The sequence below is a fragment of the Neomonachus schauinslandi genome, chromosome 6 (assembly GCF_002201575.2).
Source record: "Neomonachus schauinslandi chromosome 6, ASM220157v2, whole genome shotgun sequence".
Lineage (NCBI taxonomy): Eukaryota > Metazoa > Chordata > Mammalia > Carnivora > Phocidae > Neomonachus > Neomonachus schauinslandi.
This window is the reverse complement of record NC_058408.1, coordinates 100,185,367-100,212,062: the sequence shown is the minus strand read 5'-3', so window position 1 is coordinate 100,212,062 and position 26,696 is coordinate 100,185,367. Positions and strand designations below refer to the sequence as shown.

Sequence of the window (26,696 nt, the reverse complement as noted above, 5' to 3'; positions counted from 1 at the left end):
CCTGCCACCAGGCCAGCTTAGGAAGTAGCTACTGAGGGCTAGGGTCTCAGCTGTCCCCATCAACCCAGGGACATAACACTGAGGCCTCGGCAAATAGCTCGGAGTCCCTTGGAGAAGCCCGATCTTGCTGATGCTCTCATTCCCCCTTCCCCTCCCCATCTCCCCTCATCTGGTGTAACCACCCAGGAAAGAGGAAAAACAAGCTGGGGGACAAGAGATCTGGTCTCTATCTCAACCACCCATCAAGTTGCTGTGTGACCTCAGGAAGGTTGCTGTACCTTTCTGATCTCAGTGTGCCCTACCTTAATATGAATAACAACAAAAACCGTGGGACCCTGCTTTCACTAGGACTTGCGTAAAGGAGAACATTATGGATCAATCACTCTACTAATGAATGTATCATAAATCCTGAAAGTGAGTATGCCCAGGGATGACCCCCGAGGCCACCATGGCCCTGTGAACCATGCCCTATCCAGCACAGCAACAGCAGCTCCTGCCTCAGGTGACTCTGTCCCACATCCTATTCCTTCTCCCTGCAGCACTGGGGGAGAAGGGGCCAGGATCTGGGACTACCAGGATGGGGATTCAGGGGTCCCTGCTCTTAGGGCGCACACAGCCTGTGGGGAGGGGTCAAGGACAGATTCACAGACACTGCTATACACATCTAAGAGTGCTCAGATGCAGAAATGTACCCCGAAGTGTAGAAGTCCACCTGGAGGACCTGGCAAGGGGTTGTATAGACAGCAACATTGAGGATGGGTCATGAAGAAGGAGTGGGAGTTTGCCAGGGAGAGAAGTTGATACAGAAGGCAAAAGATAGAGCACAGGCAGGGACTTGGGGGCATAAGACTCTCCAGGAAGGGACCCTGGCATGAAAGGGCACATTCAAATATCAGCTGATGGACTGGTGGTTGATTGAATAAATGGATGCACAGAAGAGGATTCTGACATCACCACTGCCGCCACCACCACCTGCTGAGTCGCTCCTTGCCCACGGTGACCTTCACCTTACTCTCCAGCCCTATCACACCATTGTCTGGCCAGCCAAGCCTGTCCACCTGTCTGCCTGAAGTTCTGGCTTGGGCTGCAGTTTCCCCTGGTTGATAACCAGCAGGACAGCCTGGTCCCCATCCCTTAGGGAAATATCAACCCTGGCATTTACATGTCTAATGACGATCTCTTGTGGCCTCGATAGGCTGCCTCTCACCCATTTGCTGTCCATCAGCTAGAGGGTGAAGTCTGCTGGCTGTACCCTCCACCCCTACCTGAGCACCTCCTCCTGTGGAGATAGTCTTGTTCTCTGACCTATAGGCCCTCTGATCAGTAGGGTGGGGCCCTGGGGGCAAGACACACAGGGGCACCCCCACCTCACCCTCCCAGAGCAGGGCTGTCCCCGTGAGGCTGTCACTCCATCCTCTCCCAGGCCCAGGAACACCTCTAGCTTGGGCTGAGGGAAGGTGAGAATGTTCCAGGAGAAATGGTTCCCGCAGAAACATGGACACAGCCCTGAGGCCAGGGCCACGCAGAAAGCAGGTCTGGCTCCCTCCTTGGGGCCCCTTCCCCCAGGGAGACAGGAGCTCGGGCTACATCCCTTGGGAGAATAGACTGTTACAAAATCAGAGAAAGACACCATTAAATGAGCCTCTCCCCAAGCGGGTTCTGAGGACCTGAACTGTGACCAGCTTCGAGGGCCCTGTTCTTTCCCGAGCACCCCCTCTGTGCCCGGTGCTGCTGCAAATGCCTTCTATGTACTAACTCATTCCACCCTCACATCTACCCCAGAAGCCCCGTCTTCTAGATGAGGAAACTGAGGAATTCGAGTTAAGTGGCCTTGCCAAGGTCCCACTGCAAGGAAGGAATGGTGAAGCCAGGGTTCAAAGTCAGGTACTTTGGTTCCAAAATGCTCTTGCCCACCAAGCGATGCCGCTCCCTCCCAGGTTCTGTTATAATAACGGTAATTGTCATTTACGAATGTCCTTGCTATGTGGCAGGCACTAATCTAAGCACTTCACAAGCATGAGCTCATGTGAAATTTGGGACAACTTACATATCCCACCATTCCCTTGGGCTTCGGTGTAGTAATGGCTCCTCAAAGTAGTAAAGTAATTTAAAACAAAACAAAACAAGACCACAGCAACCCTGTTAACCTTTGTTCTCCTGGGCTTTCTGATCTGATGACAGACTCTTCCCCTGTAATATCTGCTAACGGCCCCAGACCCAGGCATCTGTGGAGGGTCACTGTAGGGTCTGCTCTAACAGCTTCCCCCAATGTCACCCCACAGAGGGCTCTTTTTTGGGGGGGTCTACCCCTCCAGGAGCCACTCCTCACATAGGAGAAGCCTGGGTTTGCCCCCAGGATAAGGTCCCCACAGTGTGGGACTCTGGTGTGAGGCTCAGGTGCCAGGACATGGGGACAACTCCCTCTTTTAGAGCCCCATCTGGCCTGGTCCCGGAAAGTGTCTCAGTTTGAGGGTCCCCAGGCAGTCCCTGGTCTGCTGAGGGCAGGGACAAGCCTGCCAGTGTAACTGGGTCCAGAGCCTCCAGAGCACCTTTCCAGAAAGTCACTAAACAGTAAACCTCCAGGGGCAGCTGCATGGCCCCAGGCATACAACCCAGGAGTGGCTGTGCTGAGCTGGGCCTATAGACAAGGACAACTACAAGGACAAGTACACCCCAGGAGGTCTGGAAGGAGGGGGCAGCGGTGGCCTATGCAAAGATGGGACCTGGTGGCCAAAGCACCCTCAGGTCTCAGAGCCTTGCGAGCATCTCGCCATGGGCACCCCCACCGTGGACTACCTGGAGGCTCGTGGGCAGGTGGGGCTCAGAGGGAGCCAGTAGGGCAATCGAGGACGGAAGGACAGGGAGGCTGGCTCTCCCCAGGAAGAGCCACCCTGAGCTTCTGGGAAGTGAGAGCCAACAGGCTCCTGACAAAGTTTGGGGTTTCATCTCTTTTTGGGTAAATAAATCCATTTTTAATAAAACCCTGAGCTTTTAATACAAGTGCAGCCACAAAGACTGGAAATGTTATAAGAAGGAATTAACGGGGAGGAATGGGGGCTCTTGGGATCCCACAGCTCTTGTTTCAGGGTCTTAGTAATTATATTTTCAATATACTGAAACTTATTTCCAAAGATGAGGGAATGGAGAAGCAGGCCCAGAGCCAGGCCCCTTACTGGCTGGCTTTCCAGATCGGGGTGGGGGTGGGGGTATGCACCAGCATGTGGCTGGGAGAGCAGGTGGGCAGGCCCAGGAGGCTCACAGAAGGGTCTACCCTGCCACGGGGCTCCTCCCGTCACAGGAACCCACATTGTAAGGAAATGAGGCACCCCCCCCCCCCAAGAGGCTAAAGGTGCACAGGCCTCCAGGGTCCCAGCTCCTTGTGGTGGGAAGAGCAGTATGGTGAGGGGGTTAGGGGTTTCTGTCTAGGCTCAAATCCTTTGAGTGAGTTACTTGATCTCTCACTAGCTTGTTTTCCCCATCTATAAAATGGGTATAACAGCCCCCACTCCTCAGCAACTGATAGGTGTACAGTGCTTAGAACCACACCCAGTACACAGCAAATGCTATAAAAGTGACTGTCGGGGCGCCTGGGTGGCTCAGTCGTTAAGCGTCTGCCTTCGGCTCAGGTCATGATCCCAGGGTCCTGGGATCGAGTCCCACATTGGGCTCCCTGCTCAGCAGGAAGCCTGCTTCTCCCTCTCCCACTCCCCCTGCTTGTGTTCCTGCTCTCGCTATGTCTCTCTCTGTCCAAAAAATAAATAATAAAATCTTTAAAAAAAAAAAAAAGTGACTGTCACCGTTCAAGCATCTGATGAAAGCTCAGGTGCCTCTTCTGAGACAATGCATGCCGATGCTGTGCCCCATAGTTTCAGCACGTTTGGACTCCCTAGCACCCCAGATTCATAATCCGTACCCTGGAGCGAAGGCGTCTTCTGGGTGTTAGAGAGCGAGAACAGCTAACAGCCCAGGAAGGGCTAGCACTCGGTAAGTACCTACTCTGTACCAATCACTGTGCTGGGCACCCAACATAAGTACTCTCAAGTTTTCCTCACAAGCCCCAACAAGGGGGAGTGCGGGAGGAAACAGGCTCAGAAGCTTCCAGCACTGGCTTCAAGTCACAAGGTGTGGTGAGTGGGTGGGGCGAGGGTGACTGGGGAATGGAGGCCTGTGCTGGGGTGGGTCTGGGGGACTCCACTGCTCTGTGGCAGAGGGGACAGGCCCAGGGCTTGGCGCCCAGTAAGGTGTGCCGAAGACAGGGGTGGGCGAGGGGTGCGAGGCAGCCCCGGCCTCTGAGGTTTGGGTACTGGTGAGGAAGTCCAGGCAGATATGAGAGGAGCTGAGACTCCTCTAGAAGGAGCTTGTGTCTCCCCTTCTGTGGCCTGCCTTTCCCAGAGCAGCCTGCCAGGACAGGAGCTGGAGCGGGAACCCACGGGGCGGTGGGGGCCCCAGGGGTCCCGGCCCATCTCTCTCTCCTGGGACCGCCTTCCCCATTTCCATGACAGGATTAAGGACTGAAAAGGTGGACGGCAGTCTGCTCCGGGAGTGGGAGGTGCCTGTGGGGGGGGGTGGGCGTGGGGGCTGGAGGGGACTTCCGACAAGAGCTGCCACAGCAGATTCTGAGGCAGAAAATCCTATTTCTCAGGCCTTAATTCCAGTCAATTCCAGTCAAAGGGCTGATAGGCATCAGCTGGCAGTAATTTGTGCAGTTTATCTGCTCTTTTCACCTTCTATCGGTCCTTCACTGACGGGCAGGCCGACATGCCGCTGCTCGAGTGAGGAAATTAAAAGTTGATGCAATAATCCCAAATAAGAAGGATTTTATTAGGTAATATATACACTTTAGATGAGGCATGCTGGCCCGATACACTGATAGAGAGAGGCATACATGCTGGGAGCCGCAGATAAAGAGGAAGAGTGAGGCAGAGTGGGCAAGGGTCCGACCAGAGGCCCCGGGCCGGCAGCGGCCAGGCTGGGAGCGGGGACGCCTGGGTCCTCGGGGCGAGGAAGCTGAACAGGCCACGGTGCTCCTCGGCCCTGGCCGGCCTGGGAAGTACGGAGTTAAGTCAGGGTTCCACACTGTAAAGCGACATGCAGGGACTGGATCAAGGCATGGAAACCGATTAGAAGCCTGGAAAAATCAGGCTTGGAGCATAAGGGAATTGGCCTGCAGCAGAAAGAGCTGTGCTAGAGACATGGAAATGGGAGCACTCCTTTCAAGTGCGGGGGCAGGGAGGAAAGGCAGAACTGTGTGCACGTGAGATAATTCTGTGGGCGCCCTGTGGGGAGTCCGACACCTCCCAGTTACTTCCTTGTCTGGCTCCTCCGAGCCCAGTCGTGACCCAAGTGGTGGGGCTCAGACCTGCCCCCTGGGAGCTCTCGAGGCGTTGACTTTAGCAGTCTCACAGCGCCCAAGGGACAACCGACTCATAACCACTGTGAGTGAATGCCTTGCTGGGGACTCTACACGAGCATGAGCATGCGATCTCCACTCCTTAAAACCCTCAGGGTAATGGAGGCCCTGCTGCAGACAGTACCAGTCCATTTCCCAATGAGGCAGCGGTCCACAGTGTGTGGGATTTGGCCAAGGCGAGTGCAGGGACCTGCTCCGAGTTTCTCTGGCTACGTGGCCACCATAATGTCCTCACTTCAATCAACAAGTTAGCTTTGAGCACCTTCTCTGCACTCAGCCCTGGGCCCGATGTTCTGGGAGACCAGGTCTCAGAGACTCAGGCTCCTCGATTACCAGAAGCTCCAAAATAACCCACCTGCACATTGGTGAGCATCATAGGTGCAACTATAATTCAGTAGTAAATTATGCAAGCCAGGGAGAGTCCACTCTACCAGAGCTGAGGGGAAAGAAATGGCTGGCTATGTCTGTGGGCTGGTGGGGATGAAGCCAGGGGAAAAAATTCTAAGAAAGGTGGCCAGTAAGCTGGGAACCAACAGATGGGCAGATTTTGGATTGGTGACAGGAACAGGCATGAGGGTGATGAGGATGGTAGGATGGTGAGAGGACTGGTCTGACCAGGGCATTGTTCCTTTGATTGTTCGTTCGTTCATTCATTCATTCATTCATTCCACAAACACATCCTTAGCACCCCTGATGTGCTATGCCCACAGCAGACCCCATCCCTGCTGAACTATGCGTCCGGTCCAGCAGGGAAACAGAGGCTGAGCAAGCTGTCCAAAGGTGCTGAGTGCTAAGAAGGGGATGTCCAGGGGCCAGGGGCAGTTGGAAGGCCCCACCGCCTCTGAAAGGTCAGGGAAGGCCTCCCTGGGCTGAGAAGATGTGGGCATAGCAAAGAGATTTTTGAAGGAGATAGCCTTTAGTCTCAAAAGCCAGAGGACCTGCTGTCCATGGACCACTAAGAAAGAGCAGATTAGGGTAGGGGGCATTGAGGTGTCCCCCTCTACCCTAAATTCAGCTTCAGACACCTGCAACAGGAGACCAAAGGGCATCTTGCTTGTTAGATCTTCCAGCCCACACCTGGCCCCGATAAGGAAGTGGCTACCCCCAGACACCTGGAGACGGAAGCAGAGTGCTTTGAGGATGCCATGGTCAGGATGGACCACAGTCTCCAAACTGGAGGTCGGCCTTCCCTGGCCTGTGGTGGCCTACAGGTACATCTGCACCCTGGCCAAGGGAAGCCTGTCTCGCACTCATACCTAATTCTGTGAGCCCATGCAGGTGGGGGCCCTAATACCCACATGTTCAGGTGGGTGCCCTACCTGGCTCTCAATGTTTTGCGTCCTTCCTCTAAGCACGCTGAGTTCCCTCAAAAGGAAGGGCACGTTTTTCTTTCCATAAGAGCGGCCCCCCAAGCTGCATGTCCAGGGATTGTCGCTGCCCAGAGAAGCCAGCTTTTCTTAATTTAGCCGCGCGGTGTGTGTGTGCTTTATTCTAGTTTGTACAGAAGCATGGATGGCTACCAGACAAAGGCTGGGTGAGCCAAGCTGCCCACCCCCAGCCCCTGCCAAGCGGGCAGTAGCATGCTTGGTTCTTTAAGACCCCTGGTCACAACTGGCTGGACCAGAGGCAGACACAGGGCCCAAGGGCAGCCAATTTATAGCCTGGCTGGAGCTCTGTGACCTTGTGACATGGCACAAAATCAGGAGCACAACCAATCAGATGCCTCTTTTGAAAACATGGGACTTCAGAAATCCAAAGATGGAGCAGTTAGAGGGGCAACTGGAGCTGTGTGCTCTCCGAGAAGAGCCAAGCCCGAGAGGACCAGGGAGTGGAGAGCACAGTGCTTCCATCTTGGGCAGAGCTAGTTGGCTGAGAGAGGCAGACTGACCCATGGGGAATGAGGCTGAGCCCAAATGTGATTTGGTAAGCCTGGCTGAGTCCAAGTCTGCTCTCCAGACCAGGCTGGTTCCACAGGCGTCCCTCTCATCCCACATCAATCTTTCTGAACTGCCCCCCTTAGTTTATACTAGTAAGTCTTTGTGTTTTTACCCCCTGGAGCCCTCTGGGGATGAAGTGAGAGGGTGAGGACATGGGACGTGGTGGTGTGGTATGAAGAGGAGGTTGGGCTTTCACTGGGCTAAGACACCCAAAACTGACATGCATAGGGATTGAGGGGAGTAAGAAACGCCAAGGAAGAGCCTGTCTGGCCAAACAGGGCCCCCATCCCTAAGAGAAGCTCAGAGGGGAGTCCCACGAGGGCCAGGGAGCGTCTTACCGGAGGAGAATGCTCGTAGATGTTAGTGCTGTAAGGCAGGTTGATGAAGATGGGGTCCATGTCCTGGACATCTGTGATGATGATGGCTAAGTTGGCCAGGGTGGACAGAGGCCTGGTCTTGTCTTGATCCTTAGAGGACAAAGAATACACAGCCTGAGGGGGTGACACTGTTGACAAGCACACATGCGCGTGCACACACACACACACACACACACATCTGAACACACATGACACCCATGTGCACAAACATGTGTGCCCATGGATGCAAGTGCTCCTGGGGAGCACTTAGTACACAGAAGTTCGAGAACTCGAAGAACCCACAGTGATCTTTGACCTGTGCAGGAAAACATAAACAGGGCCCCCCAGTCCCGGCAGAAGGTGGCTTGTCCAATGTCACAAAGCAGGGTTGGATAGGGCCAGATCTCCTGCCCCCAGTCCAGCCTCGGCCTGATCATCCCGGACATGCCATGGGTGGGATGACTGGCTTGGGGTTAAGAGATGGTGCTGTCCTTAGCAACTTCTCTTGATTCAGACAGAGGGCCACTGGCCCTCGCCATACCCACTTCCTGCCCCCTCTCATCCCGGGGCAGCAAGGGAATGACCAGGATGGGTGTTCCTCAGAAGAAAGGCCCTCTGACAGCAGAGGGGGCCACTCTGAGACCTGCACCCCTGCCCTGCACCCAAGGTTTACTGGTCAAGCAAGTTTTCTGGCAGAACCAGCAGGGGGAGCTCCAGGGCCTGTGACATTTGGGGGACTCCAGGAAGAAATCCTGAGAGGTCATGCGGGCCTCCGCCTGCGGCCAGGCAGGCAATGTTTAAACCCTCCTAGTCAGTTGGAAATTTAGCCTTAGGAAAGCTCGTCAAGAAAGGAAACCAGAAACACAGCTTCGATAGCCGGAACGTACACAGCCCACCATGATAAACTGTTTAAATAGCCCTCTGTTGTTGAATGACAATAACCCATGGGAATAGACTCCGAGCTGAGAGCAGATTACGTAGCATGCATGATGCTAGCACCTGTTTGCTTCTGTGGATACCATGTGCCCAGTATTCAGATATATTAACGGAGACTCAGAGACGTTATTCAGATACGAGACTCACAGAGGTAACTTGCCCAGAGCCACACAGTGGGTAAGTGTGTAGCCAGGACTCAACTCAGATCCTTCTGCAATGAAAACCTGCCCTAACTGCTTTGATCTGGGGCTCTAACATCAGCTCAGGCCCTGACTTGCTGGGTTGCTTCGAATAGATCCTCTTCCCTCTTGGGGTCTCAATTTCCTTCTCTGTGAGCTGAAGGGGCTCAATGCAAGGACCTCCATGGACCCTTGGGCCTGTAAATTCTCTGGTCTTGGATTTGAAGAGTGACTGCACTCTGATTAGGTCTTCCTCGGTCTGGGGGGACCGGAGCGATGCAAAGCATTCCTCCCATTATAACAAGCCTAGAGCCTGTTCCTGCCCTCCGGATACAGAAGTGCAGCAGAGCCTTTGGGAAGGGAAGGCAGATCGTCCTAAGAGTCTTCAGGGGCAGCCATGGAGAGGGCGAGGGATTTCGGGGTGAGGACTGGGTACAGCAGGGTGGAGGAGGTCTGGATGCAGGAAGAGCCACTGGGGAGACAGCCTCTCGGGCTCCAAGACAATGGAAACCCACGGCCCAGGCTTGGGGACTGCCCCTCGTGTGAGAGCTCTTGGTCAAGGACCTGAACAACCAGGCAGACAGGGCCAGAGTAGGAGGAACAGAAGTCCCTTGACCTTCTGAGCAGGGGAGGCCAGTGGTTCTCATTTGCCATCACCAGGCTTTGCGTGTAGGTGGCTTTGTCCAGCCTGGCACCTGCCCTCCTTGTCCCACAGTCTCAGGGCCACAGCCCTGCTCCTGCCACAGATCCCCCCCATCCAGCTTACCTCGGACTCTGGGGCTGAGGAAAGGGGATGGCAGTGGACATGCCTGGCCGGGCAGGCACCTCGCACCAGCACTCTCAGCAGCCGCTCCCCGGGACGTCCTCCCATTTCCCCACCTGCTGCCCACCCAGAGGTGGCTGGGAGCCCACACTGCTCCCTGCGACGCCCCACAGGAGAATCTCCTTGGGGAAATGTCCAGCAGCCAAGGGCACAGCGCCAGGCTTGAGGGGGGCCGCGCTTCAGGTGGGGGAGCCATCCATACAGAAGGGCCCCTCCTGTTCCGCAGCTTCCAGGCCGGCTCGCCAGCAAGATTAACAGCAATTTAACTGTATTCACCATCTCAGCTGGAGCCCAGGCCTCTTGACAGGTCCGGCCACCCAGGTTCTTGCCTGCGCCCGGCTCTGGTCTCTTCCCTGCCTGCCCAAAGCCATTTTCAGGGAAGATGGAAATTACTCCACAGCGACAGGTGCATACAAGAAAGAGAGCAAGCATCTGTGCGTTTCTGGGCCTGGCGTGTGCAAATGGAGGGCAGCTGGGGGGGCACCACGGCTGTGTGTGGGTGCAAGGCCGCACACAAGGGCACAGGTGTGTGCAGAGAGCGGGTTCCGGTCTTGCACACCCCCTTGATCCCAGAAGTCAGGTTTACGAAGAGCAGGACACATGACCTCCCGGGGGAACCCACACTTAACAAGGGGAGAAGGAAAGAATGTGAATGGCACCTGCAGTGGCCTCCCCAGGAAAAGCGTGCATTTCCTGGCTCCTGGGGACTCTCTACACCTTGCCCAAGCCTGGGGAAACCCCATCTTTCAAACCGGACCCTTGGCCTAGTCCATGTGCCTTACCCCAGGATCTGGGCTCTGTGACCTGCAGTGCAGGTCTGAGCCCCCAGTGCAGCCGTGACATGGGGCCAGGGGGGATGCTGGGGGTCAGGCAAATGGGTCCTGACGGGTCAAGAGGGACTCCTGTAACTTGTTTCACACTCGGCCTGAGCTTTGTAAACAGAAATCTTAGGGACAAGAGGCCGGCTCTCGCCCTGCTGCCTGCTGAAGGCTTCAGCTTGACCTGGAAACAGAGGGAGGAGCCCGCAGGAGAGGAGTGCAGGGCCGGGAGGCTGCTCGGGGTTTGGTCTGCCTGTCCCCCAGGCCCTCGCGAACGGCAGGCCACAGAAGCCAAGCGGCTGTGATGATCTGGAAACTCAGAAACTCCTGGCCACGGGGCACCGGACTGCTGTCAGACAAACTGCGTTTGTGTTCTTGCTCCCCACGACTCATCGGCGTGTGAGTCTCAACGGTGTCAGCCATAAAATGGGACAATTATTCCCTTCTCTCTCCTCCCTCTCCAGCCTGACTAATCCTGGAATTCCCAGGACCCAGCACGGTGCCTGGTGCACATGGGAGGGCCCTCCTGTGTAAGCGTCACCACTCGGGAGCAGTGGCCAGGATGCCCGGACCCTCTGTCGCCTGCGTGTAGGGTGGTGTCAGGACACTGCTGGGCTGCCACCTCTGTCTGAGGTTCCAGAGAGCGAGGGGACACCCCACACTGTGAACGTGCTGCAGGGTTTCAGTGCAGGCTCTGGAGTGCAGCGGCTGGGTCACCATGGGCAATGACCGGAATTACTCCTGGGCCTCAGTTTCCTCATTGGTAGAATGGGTAACTTAATATTACGTGGGAGATAGGGCTGCCGTGGGGTTTAATGGAGATGATCCATCTGATGCTCGGCACAGCACCGCTCCCGTTCTTATTGTGACTATTGCCAGCATCGCTATTACAGAGCCTGGACCAGCAGGGAAGGACGCTGGCGTCCCATTGCTCTCTCCCAGGGCGGGAGGAGGCAGACCTCCGGGGCGGGACTCACCGTGGCATTGACGGTGAGCTGGTAGGCCTGCGTGGTCTCGTAGTCCAGCTCCCGGACCACTGTGACAATGCCGCGGGCGCTGTCGATGGCGAAGAACGGGGAGGGGGGCTGGAAGGAGTAGAGGACGCTGCCCCCTGCACCCAGGTCGGGGTCTGTGGCGTTCACGATGAAGATGGGCGTCCCCACCGGCGTGTTCTGGGGGTGAAGCAAAGCAAACAAAAGGGTGAGTGGTGCTCGGAGCAGCTAACTTTGTCGGTGACTATTCCCCCAAAGCCCATTAACCACGTCCCTCCAGCCAACCAGACCTGCGGCTTTGTCATTTTTATTCTAAGAGGGTTGAGAGGAATTTAAAAGGCAGTATCTATTTTTTTTTCCCTTTTTTTGATGGCCTCCTGGTGGCTATAACAACACCAGTTCTAAAGATGATCTGCTCATCCTGGCGTTCTGGATGAGGGCCTTTTGGTCCCCAAACCCCTGTTTCTTGGCGGTGTCGCTTCCTCTGTGGAATGCCCCTTGGCTGCCCATGCCTCAGGGCTGGGGCTGCTCTGGGGGGCCCCCGGGAGTCTGCGTGTCGGGAGGCTTTATGGGCAGGGAGCTGAGAGGTGTGTGCCACAGGCAGGTGGCAGGGGGCCTTGAGGGCTTTGCCTGGCCCCACAGAGGTTCCTTGGATTGCCCTGGGGAAGGGCATCCACATGCCATCCCGGGTCACAGCAGCCTGCCACGAGAGGCCCATAAGACCCACTCGAATGGTACCACCTCCTGGGAGCCTACCATGATTCCCTCTGCTACACACTGTGTATAGACCCCTGCTCTTTTCTGACTTGGGGTCTCTGGTTAAATGTTAACTTCCTCATGGAGCCTTCCCAACCCCTAAGGCAGGTCAGCCCCTGCCATGCCCCCACCCTCCACCACTGTTTATACTAAGGTTCCCACCTCGCCCAGGGGATTTTCATCATCCGCCTATCTTCTGTAATTCCTTGGTCAGTGCCCGTCTTCCCTCACCACACAGGTACCCCACGGAAGCCACAGGGCTCCAGCTGCCTAGCCTAGCTCCGTGCCTGTCACACGGCAGGTGTTCCATCCATAGCCTTTCTGAAGACGCTGAGAGCCCTCAGCGCATGCTCAGGCTCTGTGTGCATCTCTGCCCGACTGCCGGCTCTCATCACCGCAGCACCCACCTCAGTGCCCGACATGGAAGCCGTGCCTGTGGAATACTGGGTGAGGGGATTTATTCATAATTTAGCAGACTGTGGGCACACCGGCAGATAGGCAATCCGATGAGGCTCTTCACAGAGACAAAGGGTACAAACAATCCCTGCTCCCGCTGACTGGAGTGTCCTTTGAAAAGGAAGCTAAGGCTTAGAGAGGTTAAGTAACTTGCCCAGGTCACACAGCTAAGCAGTGGGAGAAGAGGGCCTGGAGTTCAGGGCTGGCTAATTCTAAGCCACTGATCTTATGCTCTGTACTGAATACTTCTCCAAAACACTGAGGGCAGTTCTTTCCCTACCTCCTCTGTATGGTGCTGAGCTCAAGTGCCCCAGGGGTGGTACCTCCCAGCCAGCAGCGTGGGACTAGCCCGTTCGGTCCCTCACGGCACAGATAATATTCCTGGCCCTGTGTTTCTTCCCACTGGGATGATGACTGGGTCCCTTCGGACATCTGTAGGGCTCTTTTCAAGGAGGGCACCCACACTGCTGCCTCCTCCCCGTGCTGCTGGCCATGACCTGGGCCCCGTGTCATTGCTTTGAGCAGCTTCCGTCCCTGGGTCATGCTCGCAGCCCTGTCCCGGGATCATCTGCTTGAGGCAAGGGTGTTCTTTATAAGACCCCCCTGTCGGGCTGGAAAGGGCTTCTGGAGAACAAGGCTATGGAGCTGCCTCTGTTTCTTTCTGAGTGTGCTGACTCTCCCCCATCACTAGACAAGTGCCAAGCTGAAGGGACGGGCTCCTAATCTATCTTCCCATCAACACAGAGGACAGGAGGCCCGTCTCCTCCACACCATCCATGACTCCCCAGTGCCCCTTGCATAGAACACAGGCCCACATGGTCTGGCCCTGTCTCCTCCTTCACACTTTATTTCCTGGCAGGCATCCCTTCTTGGCCTCTTGGCGAAGATCATGTGTAGCATCTATTTGTATTGGTTTAATATTTTCTGGTAGGTAGAGCTATTTGTACTTCTCAAACCCAGCAGGCTGCCTCACACCTCGGGGCTTCTGAACCTCCTTTTCCTTTGCTAGGCCTTCCCTCCTCAGCTCGGTGGCTTGGAAAACAGATGCTCTCTTTCCCTCCAGAAGAGAATCAAGTGTGCAAGGGGGCAGAGCGGACAAGTGCCAGGATTTCAGGGATCGACAGACTCTGTTGGAACCCCAGCCTTGCTGTGTGTCTTTGGGTTACTTAATCTCTCTGATCCTTAATCCCTTCTCTGTCCCACTGAACTTAATAATATCCCATAGGGTTAGGGTGAAGAGAACATGAGCTCCTGAGTGCAAATTCCCCAGCATATAATAAATGCTCAGAAATGGGCAGTTGTAACGTTGTCATCTTGTGCCTTCTGGAGGACTGCAGACAAGAATGCCTTCGAGGGGAGGGCAGGCAGGTGTCAAGAAGCACTCTGAATATTAATGATAATACTGTGCTGGGCATTCCCTGTCTGCACCCCCCAGATCACTGAGTACCCTGCTCTGTGTCCCCCTCCCCACCCCAGGGAGACCTCAGTGGATTGCTTCCAGCCCCAGGTTCCCTTGCAGGCTGGCTTCTGCCCAGGGAAGGTGCTAGTAGGAGCTCAGAGTTTGGGAAAGAGTCAGGAGGAGAGTTTGGGTATTACTTTTCCACTCCTTCCAGCTCCAAGTCAGCAGCCCCTGCTCCTTGACCGCAGCCTTCAGTGGGCTCCCTAAGCCCCACTATCCCCTCCCCTTCCCCCTCCAGCCCTAGGAGTTCCTGCTGGTCCCAGGTGCCTCAACATCCCTTAATGCCCTGTAGCCCTGCCCACCCTCTGTCAGGGTCTCTTCACTGAAATGCCTTTGTTGGAATTGAGATGAACTGTTTCCTGGGTGACTTGATGGGTGCGGGCACTCTGCAGATACACACCCTGGGCCACCAGGTGCAGAGCCCCAAAGTCTGAGCTCCCCTGGTGCTGGGCTCGGTGGAGCCAGCCCCCGCCCCAACAAGCTGCCACGATGGCACTGGTTTTGAGATCTTTACAAGTCTCTCAGCTAAACTACAGTTCTCCTGCTTCCCCCTGCCCTCTCTAGATCCTATATGCGCATCACACGTGAACACGGGAGTCAGCCCCACACTCCAGGACAAAACATTCCAGTAGGGCCTGGGGTTTCTGCCACGAGAGGGAAGGACATGTCCCAATTTCAGAGCAGCCAGTCCCCCGGGAGGCAGCTCGAAAGCATGTCAGAGCACATCCCACAAGGAGCCAGTAGCCAGAGGAGAGGGATGGCTCCCGCAAGAATGTCAGCTCTCCAGGCCCCTGCCTCGGGGAGGAGGGGACATTTCACCCATGCATACCTCATGGTCCGGGGCAAAGGCTCTCTGGGCAACTGATCAGACGATTTAAAAGCAAGATGCAAGAAGACAAGGAAAAAGGGGAAAAAGAAGGAATGGTCCTGTGTCTGACCTTCTTAGATTATGTTTCATGCCCTGCAGTGAAAACCCATTTAATTTCTGCATAACTTAGAAAAGGTTTTAAATGGGCCTGGCAAAGAGCCATTCATATACTTAGAAGGGACAAGCCATTGGAGAGAAAAGAATGCTGACTTCCTGCATTTCAGATCCTGGATGCCATGCTCAATCGGGGATATGGGGCGCGGCACTCATCAGCACCTACACTGGGGGGCTTTTCCAAGCACCCAGCTGCTGCTTCATGCAAATGTGCAGATGTGTCCCTTTAAAGGTCTACACCTTCCACGTGAGCAGATTTCCTCTATGGGCTTCCGAGTATACTGCAGACAGTAGAACTTGGTGGCTCAGAGCATGGCCTCTGAGTCGGACTCCCTAAGTTTGAGTCCGAGCCTTTCTACGTACTGGCTGGAGACTTCAAGCATATGCTGAGCTCCCCTGGTGCTGGAGCTTACTCTTTCAGCCTCAGTTTCCCTGTGTAAAGGAAAACGTAAGAATGGAGCTGTTAACAGTACCTACCCCCAGGGTTGTGAGAAAGAATTACGCGAGACAAGGTGGGGGGGGGGGGAACTTCTCGCTGAGCCAGGCACTTGGCAATATTGAGCAATACTCAATAAATGGCCGTTGCAATTATTATTATGGTAATAAAATACCATCACAAGCAGCGCGAGATGAGTTCTATTTAAAGGGGGGTATTAAAAACAGCCAATCAATCTCTTTATCATGAACTTAGACAAATGGGCATTTTAAAATTCAGAAAGAGACCGTCTCTGTTGATTAGTTCATGGCTGCTGCAGAGGGGTTCAGGGTGGGAGAACTTCGGGAGACCCTCCCCAGGGGGATTGGGGGGCCTGAGGAAGGCATGGGAGGGGCGCCTGGAGGCAGCTCCTGAACATGGAGGCCAGGCCTGACGGTGCACCGCTCAGGGATGGTTTGAGTGTCGGAGCAGGAAGGAGCCTTGGGGATTATCTAGTCCTGTCTCCCCAGATTACTGATGATAAGAGTGAGGGGCTGTGCCTGGCTCTAGGTCTCCCAGGCGGTGAAAGGCAGAGCCACGACCTCAAATATAATGCCTTGCCTTATATATAGCACTTTCTTCACGCCACCCATAGATGTTAACCACTGCCTCCCTGCCCACACTTTTCCCAAGTAAAGATGCTCTTTACACCCACAGTTCTGGGCAGCCAAGTTTGTACCAAGTGACTTCAGACCTAGGCCACATCTGAGGTAATCACCTGACTCAAATGGGCCAATCAGATGGGGCCTGGCCCCGTTAAATCCATTTTCTGCAGAACCTGAAAAAGAAGGTTCTTGCTATCTGGTTAGGGCTGGAGTGGGCACCATGGCAAGCTGAGCGCCACACAGAAGCCACCATTTCCGGGGTGGCAGAGAAGCCATGGGTGGGCTGAGGAAGCCCAGCTGCAGTGACAGTTAATGGAGCACAGTGAGGGAGAAAAGCAGAGACACACGCCTCTGAGGGCCTCCCCTGCCCTGATCTTCACAGGCCCTGTCTGAACTTCGCTTCCTGTCCCTGGCTGTGGTGCAGAGACCCCATGTGGGCTGTCCTTCCTATGGCTACCCCCTTGGCTTGCCCTGTGCTCCATGGGTCTCGGCTCCCTCCCCGCCCATGCCCATGGTACCCTCAGAATGCATCCAGCCCCAGGCAAGGCCTCCTCCTTCCTGCAGCTCTGCCCCAGGCTGAGCCTGATTCTTGCCTCCTGGGATTCCGTCCTTTTAATGCCCTGGCTGGGCCACAGAGAGCAAAGCTCCCTACCACTGCTCCTAGACTGCTGGGGGCAAGGGAGGTAATAAGGGGGAGCAGAATAAAACAGCCTAGATGAAGGAATGCTGGCTCCCTCTCTTTTTTAAGTGTCCCCAGACACTCCTTTTAACATGCAAATCCAGTCAGGTCACTGCAGTGATCAGCATGAATGTGGGGGTGGCAGGGGTGGGAAGGGGACAGCTTGTTCACCGGCTTGACAACATCAGCCAAGACAGGCCTGGAGGAGGGATGCCCTACAAAGCCAGCCTCTGCCCACAAGGAGACCAGGGGGAAGATACCCCTCTGGTGTCTAGGCTTGGGGTTCAGAGGTCTACAGAACCATTGCCAGGGTGGGTCTGGGCTGCAGAGGCAGGGCCAAAAGGCCCATTTTGGCTGAGGTGGGCTGCCCCATTCTAGAGCAACTTCTTGCAGCAGATTTATGATGGAAACTGGCTCTGAGTCCAACTTCTTGTTGAAAAGGAACAGCTGGTCTTTGGAGGAAAGGTTCCAGGCCTCTTGGCCTGCTTCTCTGCCCAAATTCTGCTCCCAGGACCTCTTCCTCCATGGCCACTCCTCCCCTTGCCCAGTCCTGCCCACTCCCTCAGAACTTCTGGTCCCTTTCAAGGGAAATCTCCTCCAAACACCCTGCCCCGGCCTCCTGGGAGGCGGGGAGCAGTGTTTAGGCATCATCCCCTGCAAACCCCTGGCCTGCCAGGTAGATCCTCTCAGCAGGGGCCCACTCTGGGCAGGTCGCAGACAGGGCAGGCCCTGCCTCTTCCAGTTCCCGTTTAAGCTCCACTTTAAGCTCCACATCACTTTTGATGGACCTGCTGTAAATGGGCCACCCTGTGCAATTCAGAGACAAATAAATCTTTTTGCTACTCCTGGGGTGACAAGGGAATAGACTCTGAGAAAGTTCTGCTGTGCAAGGGATCTTGTTCGTTAATAATAATGATAAATAGCTCACTTCTCACATGCAGTGTGAGTTACATTACACTCCAGGCTTCTACAGAGGTGGCTCAGGGTGCTCACTGGAACAGTGGGGGTGCAGGCAGAGGGGAGGAAGAGGGCCGGGCGGGCAGAGAGGCAGAGAGGAAGGGTAAGGAAGGGGGCGGGGAGGGAGAAGAAGGTGATGGGGGCAAAGGAAGATAGGAGGGGATGGTGAAAGGGCCGAACTGGGGCGCAGAGGGCGATGGGGGTGGGCAGGGGAGCACTCATAAGAAGAGAGAGGGAAGGAAAGACGGAGGAAGGAACTGGAAGGAAGAGAAAGCAACACTGCAGAGGAGAAGTTGTGAAGAAAGGAAAAGAAGTATAAGAGTTCAAAGCACCTAGAGAAAGGAAGATAGGAGAAAGAGGAGAATCACGCCATCCCCGCTCATCTTTGCGGTGTACCCTCCTCAATTCGATTTATTCTGTATCCTCAACCAAACCTCTGCAACAAGCCCTACCATTTCCACCGTAGGTGCCATCTCCAAAGGCGTTATTAATATTTATGGAATGCTTGCTGGATGCCGCCACAGTCTTTAATATCTTATTATAAAGCCTGTTATAAAATGCATTAGTAATAAATTCCTGACAGATGGAGTTCTGACAAGGTGCAGGCGCCTCGGTGGATCTGAGCTGGGAACAGACACTCCTGGAAACGTGTGTGTGCTGCTCAGAGGCTGGGGGGGGGGTGGGGCCCGGGGAGGGGGGGGGGGGGGGGGAGGGGCTCAGTTCTCCACCCTCAGGCCTGGGGGGGTTGGTCAACAAATCTTATCTCATCACCTCCTTTTCCTGGGGCAGGAATGAAAGCTCTGAGAAATGAAGCAACCTGTCCCAAGTCACATAGCTTGTAAGTAAGTGGTGGAATTAGGATTCAAGTTTAGGTCACCTCTGTGTCCCCAGACCTCAGGGACCCCAAAGATGAAGGTGGAGAGTGGGCTCAGGGCCCCTGCTCAAGCAGGGCTGATTCATTTACCCTCCTCTATCGAAGGGCTGGGGATGACATGGGAACTGAAGACAGGGGGCTCTAGGTAGTCTGCATTAGAGAAGGGAGTGCTGATGGGGAGCTTGAGCCCCCCCCAAAAAAATTCAGAAGGAAGAGAGTATCTCAAAATTTGCACACTTCCACTGGGAATCAGGATATGGGCTCCCACTGTGCTAAGAAGTCAGAAGTAAAGGCCTTTCGGATGGGGGGGCTCCTGGGGCAAGGGGGGGCACCTGTGTTTGTTTCCATTGAATGCCAAAGCAGGTGCCAGTTCACTGGTGACTCTGGAGGCAGAGGCCTACTGGCGTCTTGGGGAGGGTGTCATTCCAAATGCAAGGAGATGTGGGCTATATTTCTTTCTCCAAGAGGCAAGAAATAGCGTGCAGGCTCCAGCTGAGAGCAGGTCCAGAGAGAACAACAGCGCTGTCTCAGGTGGCCCTGTTTAGTCAGAGAGAGTGCCCACCAGCTTGTGCACACGCCCGCATCGTACAGCAGGCTCTCTAGCACCTCCCTCTGCAGAGGAGTCAGGAGGAGATCATTTTACAACATCTCTTCTCTCCATTAGTGTCTGCTCTCTCTCGGATGATGTGAGCGAGACTCCAAAATGTGCTGGGTCTGAGCTGGGCAGGCTGCCAGGTGGAGGCACCAGCTCTGTGGGCAGAAGGAGCCCCAAAGGGCTGAGCTCTGAGTCCCACACACCCTGACATGAGTCGAGGACCTTCCCAGCTATTCCACTCCTTGGAGCCAGCTCAGTGCTCTCCCACCCCTGAGTCCCTACTTCCTTCTTGGCCCCCAGCTGTGTACTGCCCATTCTGAATCCTAGGTGCTGACCTAAGGCCCCTCCTGACTTCCCTATGTCTGCAAGGGTCTTCACCTACCAGAGTGATCTTGGACTTGCCCCTCTCTCTTGCCCCCCATTCTTCATCAGGCACCTGCACCTGTCAATTCTCCCTTCCATATTCCCCAAATCCTTCCTTTTCTCTTTGCTATTTACCTTGGCCACCCCTGCGGTGACACCTAGCACTGTCACTTGCACATAGAAGACATTCAATAAATGTTTTAACAGAATCGGGACTTCCTGTTCAACATAGCAGATTGAACACATTCATTTATTTCTGTTTTTGTCCAAACCCCTCACCAAAATGACAGTATGAAAATTAAAAATGCATAGATCCACAAGGACAAAAAGAACAGGAGAGGAGGCAACAGCAGATGAGGGATGTTGACAAAATCCTGGAAACGGGACACAGATGGAACCAAGACTGCCTTAGGAAAGAGGGGCAAACCAAAACTCAGGCTGGGGACTCAGAACCCTGGAAAATCTCAGGAGCTGGAGACACCAGGTGAGGCCAAAACCAGGAAGACCAATTGCAAACCTTTAAAGAGTAGTCAGACTCCCAAATGCCTTCCCCAATTTGTGCAGAAGACAGGAGATTTACTTTCTCAACGGTGAGTTAGTCAGGCTCTGGACTCAGGCTGGGAGCTGGACAAGGCACTGAGAACAGGGAGGTTCAATGAAAATCTGCATCTCCCCTCCACTCCTAACCCCCATCAGCCTCTTTAGCCAGTCAGCCTCTTGAAGACTGACAGCCAGGCAGGAGATAGGGAAACTGGCCCAAGAGAAACACAAACACAAATGTTAATATGGTAGAGTTCTCACAAAGAAACAGCTAGGTCCTCACCTAATCACCCCATAGTGAAGTCCACTGGTCAACAAGAGCACTCCACCCTGCCCTGATCTAACACACACAGAGGGCTTCTAGGCAGCTAAATGTCAACTCACTCTTAAATATAAACAGGCAACTAAGGGTCATGAAACATTTGAGAAGAGCCTCTAATGTGAAAGACAGAGATGGGGGTGGGATGGGGGAAGTGGGAAGGAATAACAAAAATAAGTATCTTTGACAAACTTAGAGAGACAAGACATAGCATCTTTGTTTTTTGTTTTTGTTTTTTTTAAAAGATTTTATTTATTTATTTGACAGAGAGAGAGATAGCGAGAGCAGGAACACAAGCAGGGGGAGTGGGAGAGGGAGAAGCAGGCTTCCCGCCAAGCAGGGAGCCCGATGTGGGACTCCATCCCAGGATGCTGGGATCATGACCTGAGCCGAAGGCAGATGCTTAATGACTGAGCCACCCAGGCACCCCAAGACATAGCATCTTTGAAATAAGGACATTCCAAGAGGAAGAGACAGTAGAAATGAAAAACTTAACAGAAGTGTTGGAAGATAAATTTCTGCAAAAGCAGGACAAAACTCAAAGATATGGAGAATGGGGTAGAAAAATAAGGAAATCAAAGAAGCAGTTCAGAAGATCCAACACCCAACTAGTAGGGGTCCAGAGAGAGGAAACAGGCTAAGTGAAGGAGAGGGAATTAACTGAGAGGTGAGGTAAGAAAATCTCCCAGATCTGAAGGACATGTTTCCAGATGGAAAGAGGCCACTATGTGTTCAGAAGAGAGACCCACACCAAGGCAAAAAACTGTGAAGTTTCCAAACACCGAGTCTTTAAAACAAAATCTTAGATGCTTTCAGAGAGAAAACAAAAGGTCAGGAATCAAAATGGCACAGAAGTTCTTAACAGCAACATTATAGGCAAAGGAGAAATGACGTCGCATTATGAGGAAAATGATTTCTTTCTAGAATTCTATACCCAGCCAAACTATCAACAAATACGAGTACAGAATAAACACATTTTTCAAACAGAGTAAAAAAAAATTCCCATGAATCCCTTTTCAAGAAATTACCGAAGGGTGTTCTCCCACCAACATGAGGGTGTAAACCAAGAGGAAAATATGGGAACCATGTAGAGAGAGACAAAGAAAGTCACTGGGTGATTCCCCTATACCCGACCCTCCTCCATGCCCATTCCACACAGGCCTTTTCACCACCCAGACTTCAGAAGAGCAAGCAAGCCAGAGCACAGCCAGTCTGGACTGGAGCAGGAGGATGGACGCTCCAAGGAGAACATTGCCATGAGAAACACAAACTGATAAAAAAAAATCAATATACTTTTAATAGACTGACAGGAGGTACTTAATTATGTCCAAATATTTAGAATAAATGATAGCTTCACAGAACTCTAAGCAAACAAACAAAAAAGGCGGTAATTATTAATTCTAGAGAAAACAAAAAAGGAAATATAATTAAGGTACGTGATGTGGCAGAGCTTGAATAATATTTACATAATCACAATGCTGTATACACTAAATGCTGTGTGAGCTATGGTTAAGTTGGGAGGATGGGTGGAGCATGTGATGAAGGGTGTGTGTGTGCACATGCAGCAAAGATGAGGTCAAGGGGGTGGTAGAAGTGCCATTCTCATCCTTCAGAGCTAGAAGTCAATGTCTAAAGTTACAGTGTCTAAAACCGAAAAAGGTATATGCGTGGGATTTGGAAATAAGAAGGTGACTATCAGCCATTGAATGAGGTTGTCTCAGGCTGGGGATCAGGAAGGGGAAAGGGTGTACAGGGCATTGTGCTTTTTATTATAAACCTAGCTTTACTCTTTGACTTTTACACTCATGCAACTAAGACTTTGATAAAAATTAATATAAAAGTGGAAAAATTGTCTCTCCCTATGGCTGGTCCACTGCAGCCCTTCCTCTCTTTCGGCCATGACCCTATAGTTGATCCCAGAAAGTCACCGCCCTAAAGCACTGATCTCCCACCTTATTCTCTTCCTCAAACACCATCACTGGCTCCTTCTACCTCCAAGGCAAGGTCTCCTGGACCTTGAACCTCACCACAGTCTGACCAAAGCTTCCCTCTCTAAACTCATCTTTCATTTTTGCCCCACTGAGACCCTCAGCTCCGGTCAGACTGTTCTACCCGGCAGCCCCCAGAGTGTGGGCCCACCTCTAGCAATCAGTAGCTACATGGAGTCTCCTGGGATTTTTTTTTTTTTTTTGGAAGATAAGAAAAAGACTTCTATGGGTCTAAGGTAATAACTCACATCTCTTGAAGACATTCTATATGTCAGACCCTGTTTTAAACACTTTCCACTCATTATATTGTACTATCCTCACGGAAACCTTGAAGCACACACTATTACCATCCCTTTTCCAGATGTCCAAGGCCAAGGTGTAATAAGCAGGACTCTGGGGATTTGCACCCAGAGCCCAAGCTCTTAACCACCACGCTGTATTATTCTCAGTGACGAGTGAGCAAAGTGTACCAGGTCTGGGAGGCAGGGGGATGGCCAAGATGACCTTGGGAAACTGGGATCCTGTCATTCTGGCTAAGTGCCGGCCTCCTGATGACATTTAAGGCAGCTACCACAGAATGACTTAGGTCATCCAGAGGTTCTAGGTTCAGAAGGTGACAGGTGTCAGATGTCACCAGGAACGTGCTGGAAGTGGAAGAGTGAGTTATCAGGAGCTGTCAGGTTCTTTTATCCCAAACACATTTATTGAATAACAAAGCACAAGCTCATACTCTTCAACTCTCCGACAGAAATATGGTCATGAGCAAATACATGTGGTCATTTATGGGGAGGAAGACAAACATAATAAAGGGAGGCTTTGAAGGAGCAAAACCATCAAGGAAACTGTGGTTGAGCCCTTATTTGCTGTGTGACTTCGGGGAAGTTAGGCAACCTCTCTGAACCTCAGTTTCCTTACAGTGAGATGGGCATAATAAGAAAACCTGCCTCACCGATTACTGTGAGGCTTATGGGAGATAATGCATGATGAGTGCTTAGTGCAAAACAGGTGCTCAATAAATCTTAGGCTCTGTCATAATGTTGTTACCTCTTGGGGTGGGTGTTAGGGTCTATAAACTGTAAAGTGCTTTGCAAACGTTACTTCTGGTGGAGAGGTCTGGAAGGGGAGGGGATGCTTCTGAAGGCTGAGGTCCTTGCTCTGCTCTCTGCAGAGACAAAAGGTGTGGATAAAAGGCCAGGGGAAAGCTTCCTTATGGCATGCACCCCATCTGTGTCCCAGTGGAGCCCACTGGGTGTGTCGTACCTCCAGTGGTCCCCTGAGCTCTCTGGGCACAGCTCCATAGCTCACAAGTGGGGCTCCATCTCCCAACGCCCAAATTCATTCCCCTGCTTGATGATGAATCATGTTAAACAAAATGAATATGCAAATCTCCTTAGGGCAGGCCTTACATCTATGGGAAGCTGAGGCTAATAAATGGATTCTGAATAAGGAGACAGCTCAAGCAATACAACTTCAGCTCATCTCTCCTCCGCCCTCCCTTCAGGCTCCACCTACCAGTGTGCCCCTTTGTCCCCCGCTGGGGCGTGCATTCTGAAGGGGCGGATGAAGGAGGCTGGAGAGGCCTGGGCAGGCATGAGGTTTTCCCTCTTAGATCCCTGATCCCGATCCCGCTGGCTAGTGCTGCTGGGCAGTGTGATGTGATAAGTAGAACCTGTCACTTGCAGCCCAGGGGCTTAAGGGAGGACATGTGGGAGGGGAGCGGGGGGGGGGACGGCATGCGTGCCCAGGCCTGCCGCGCCGACCCCGTCCGTCCGTGGGGGGGCAGCTGTGGGAACTCACTGGCCCTGGGGTTGGGCGGGTTGTGGTGCTGGGGAAAGGCTTCGGAGTCAAGAGGTAGAGAGAGACTGGAATTATCGGGGCTCCCGAGGACTTAAGGAGTCACCCAGGCCAGGGCTTCACTCCCCTAACTGCACAGCAGGATAAATGGGGAGCTTTGAAACAAAATCGGTGCCCGGGCCCACCCCAGTCTCTGGGCTTTTCAATTCCCAGAGAAATTCTCAGGTCCGGCCAGGGTGGGGCACTGCCCGCCCCAGCCACTACTCTACAGATGGGAAAAAGGAGACCCAGAGAGGGGAGGGGACGTGACGTGACAGAGGTCACACAGATGACATTCTCCTGCTTGGGTAAGGGTGGCCCAAGGAACACACCTGAGGAGGGAGGGTCCCCCTGCTCCGTTGTCCTTGGGAACTTTCCCACGGTAGGGGACCAGGAGGGCTGTAAGGCTTCGGGGGGATGGGGCATGCGTTCCCACAGATCTGGGGAGGTGTGGGAGGAGCAGGGCAGGGGGTCCCATTCTTTGGTCTATGGTGCCTGGTAGACCACTGGCTTTAGGGACAGCCAGAAGTCCTGGCACACAAAGACTGCGAGAAGCCCACTAGATGGACCCCAAGAAAAGATGGAGCCCCCGAATCCCAGAAGCACTCTTCTCTGCTTAGGGAAAGGGAGTCTTAGGGTTGCCAGGCCTCCTCTGTGAAGACCAGACTTGACCAAGACACAAACCAGCCTCCCCTTCCCTGACAGAACCCACAGGAAGCGGCTCCACACACCGCCCGGGTACTTCAAGCTGATGACCCACCTGGCTAGGACGTTCCAAAGGTCTCCCCAAGCCCCTCCTGGAATTACAAATGTGGAGACCGATTTCTACAGAGAAACAGAGTGCTCCCCAGCTCTGCTCCTCCTGGCCCCAGGATATCCAGCGAAGGGCTTGCCAGCTCCTAGGGCACACTGGCCTTCCCCCAGGAAGTAAGAGAGACCGAGGGTAGGAATTGCAAATGACTTTCACTAAGCAGGGGTGCTAATACCATGAATTACAAATGAAACCCAGATGAAGAGGACCCTGGCAGCCTTACCTCCATTTGATATTAATTGGGCGACACTTTGTTTTAATGGTACATTAATTAATGCGGAATTTCGACGGAAGTCCGCGTGACACTCACATTAATACAAATGAATTCATTACTGTTGGTGTTATTACAAGAAATGACAAATAAATCTGTAACAGTGGGACCCTTCAAATAATAATCACGAATCATTAGGTTTGCCGCTCGTTTGTACTGTAGCTTGCAAATATGTGTGTATGTTTTCTGCTGCGAGCGTGCCTTTTGGCTGGGGGAGGCAGCTGGGCGGGGCTGGCTCCGTGGGGGTGAAAGGCGAAAGCCTCTTCCAGACTTCTCTGCATCTGCTTTTCCTCCCTTTCTTCTTCCCACCTCAACCCCCAGAGAACCCCCCTCCCCCGAGCCCTGCCCCAGGCTTAGTGACTCCGTGTCAGGGGTGTGGTGGGGATTGGTCCCCCAAACCCAGCACACCCAGTGTACACTCTCTGTCCCCGAGGAGGGGGTCGTGGGGGAAGGAATAAGAGCAACAGGGCCCCGGGGCTGGAGCCTGGCTTGAGGAATGGGTGCAGCTATAGACCTATCTGTTCTCGGAGGTTCCCCACGTCAGACTGGTCTTCAAGCCTCAGAGGGTCTTGGGGACAGAATCCAGGCGCCCAATGACCAGCACTGTGCTGCAAGTTTTATCCACTTTCTCCTCTTCAGTCCTCGCCAGGTCCCAGAGGCTTTACCCCATGGTTAAGGGCACTAAATAGGTTTTGAGAGCTCAGACTTGAGCGAGGAAGGGCCAAGCTTGGGACTCAGCTCTGCCTGGCTCCCGAGCTCCCGATACACCAGCTTTTTCCAGGGACAAGCTGCCACCTGCCTGATGGGTCCGTATCCTGGTGGAGACAAGGTAGAGCCTGGATGACCCTGGCAAGCCGATCCCTACTCTCCATTCCCCTGCTCAGGGCTTTGGGCTGTAATCTCGCAAGGGCCAGCAAGGGACCTACGAGCTGGGTCTATAGGTACCATCCTGGTTGTTCCTCATGCCCTCTCAGTTCCCTGAAGCTGAAGCCAAGATCATTCTTGCTTCTAAAGGGCAATAAGGGAGGCCCCAAGGAAACCACACTGGGGGAAAGCATCAGACGGGCCTGGGTAACTCGGGTGGGTCTTAGTTCTGCAAATCCTTGGCACACAGGCCGCCTCGCCTCCATTCTGCATGCAGGGCAGACAGCGCGGAGAGATCACAGTGCTGTTCCCAGACTCAGCCTCGGGATTCCCAGCCCAGGGCTCTGAGCAGCTTCTAGTCATCGACTGGCATTGACACGTGATTTGAGAGCTGTTTGCTATCCCGGTTTTAGAACAT

General features: G+C 53.6%; 1 protein-coding gene across 2 annotated transcripts in view; it reads right to left on the bottom strand.

Moving 5' to 3' along the window:
- Nucleotides 1-26,696, bottom strand: part of CDH23 (cadherin related 23) — a 365,329-nt gene that overhangs the window by 226,627 nt on the left and 112,006 nt on the right. For both annotated transcript variants that reach the window (XM_021699647.1, XM_021699649.1), the window contains exons 6-7: nucleotides 11,437-11,631; nucleotides 7,686-7,814 (exon numbers count right to left, since the gene is read on the bottom strand). In XM_021699647.1, coding sequence (XP_021555322.1) covers nucleotides 7,686-7,814; nucleotides 11,437-11,631 — 324 coding nt within the window. The remainder of the gene's footprint in view (nucleotides 1-7,685; nucleotides 7,815-11,436; nucleotides 11,632-26,696) is intronic.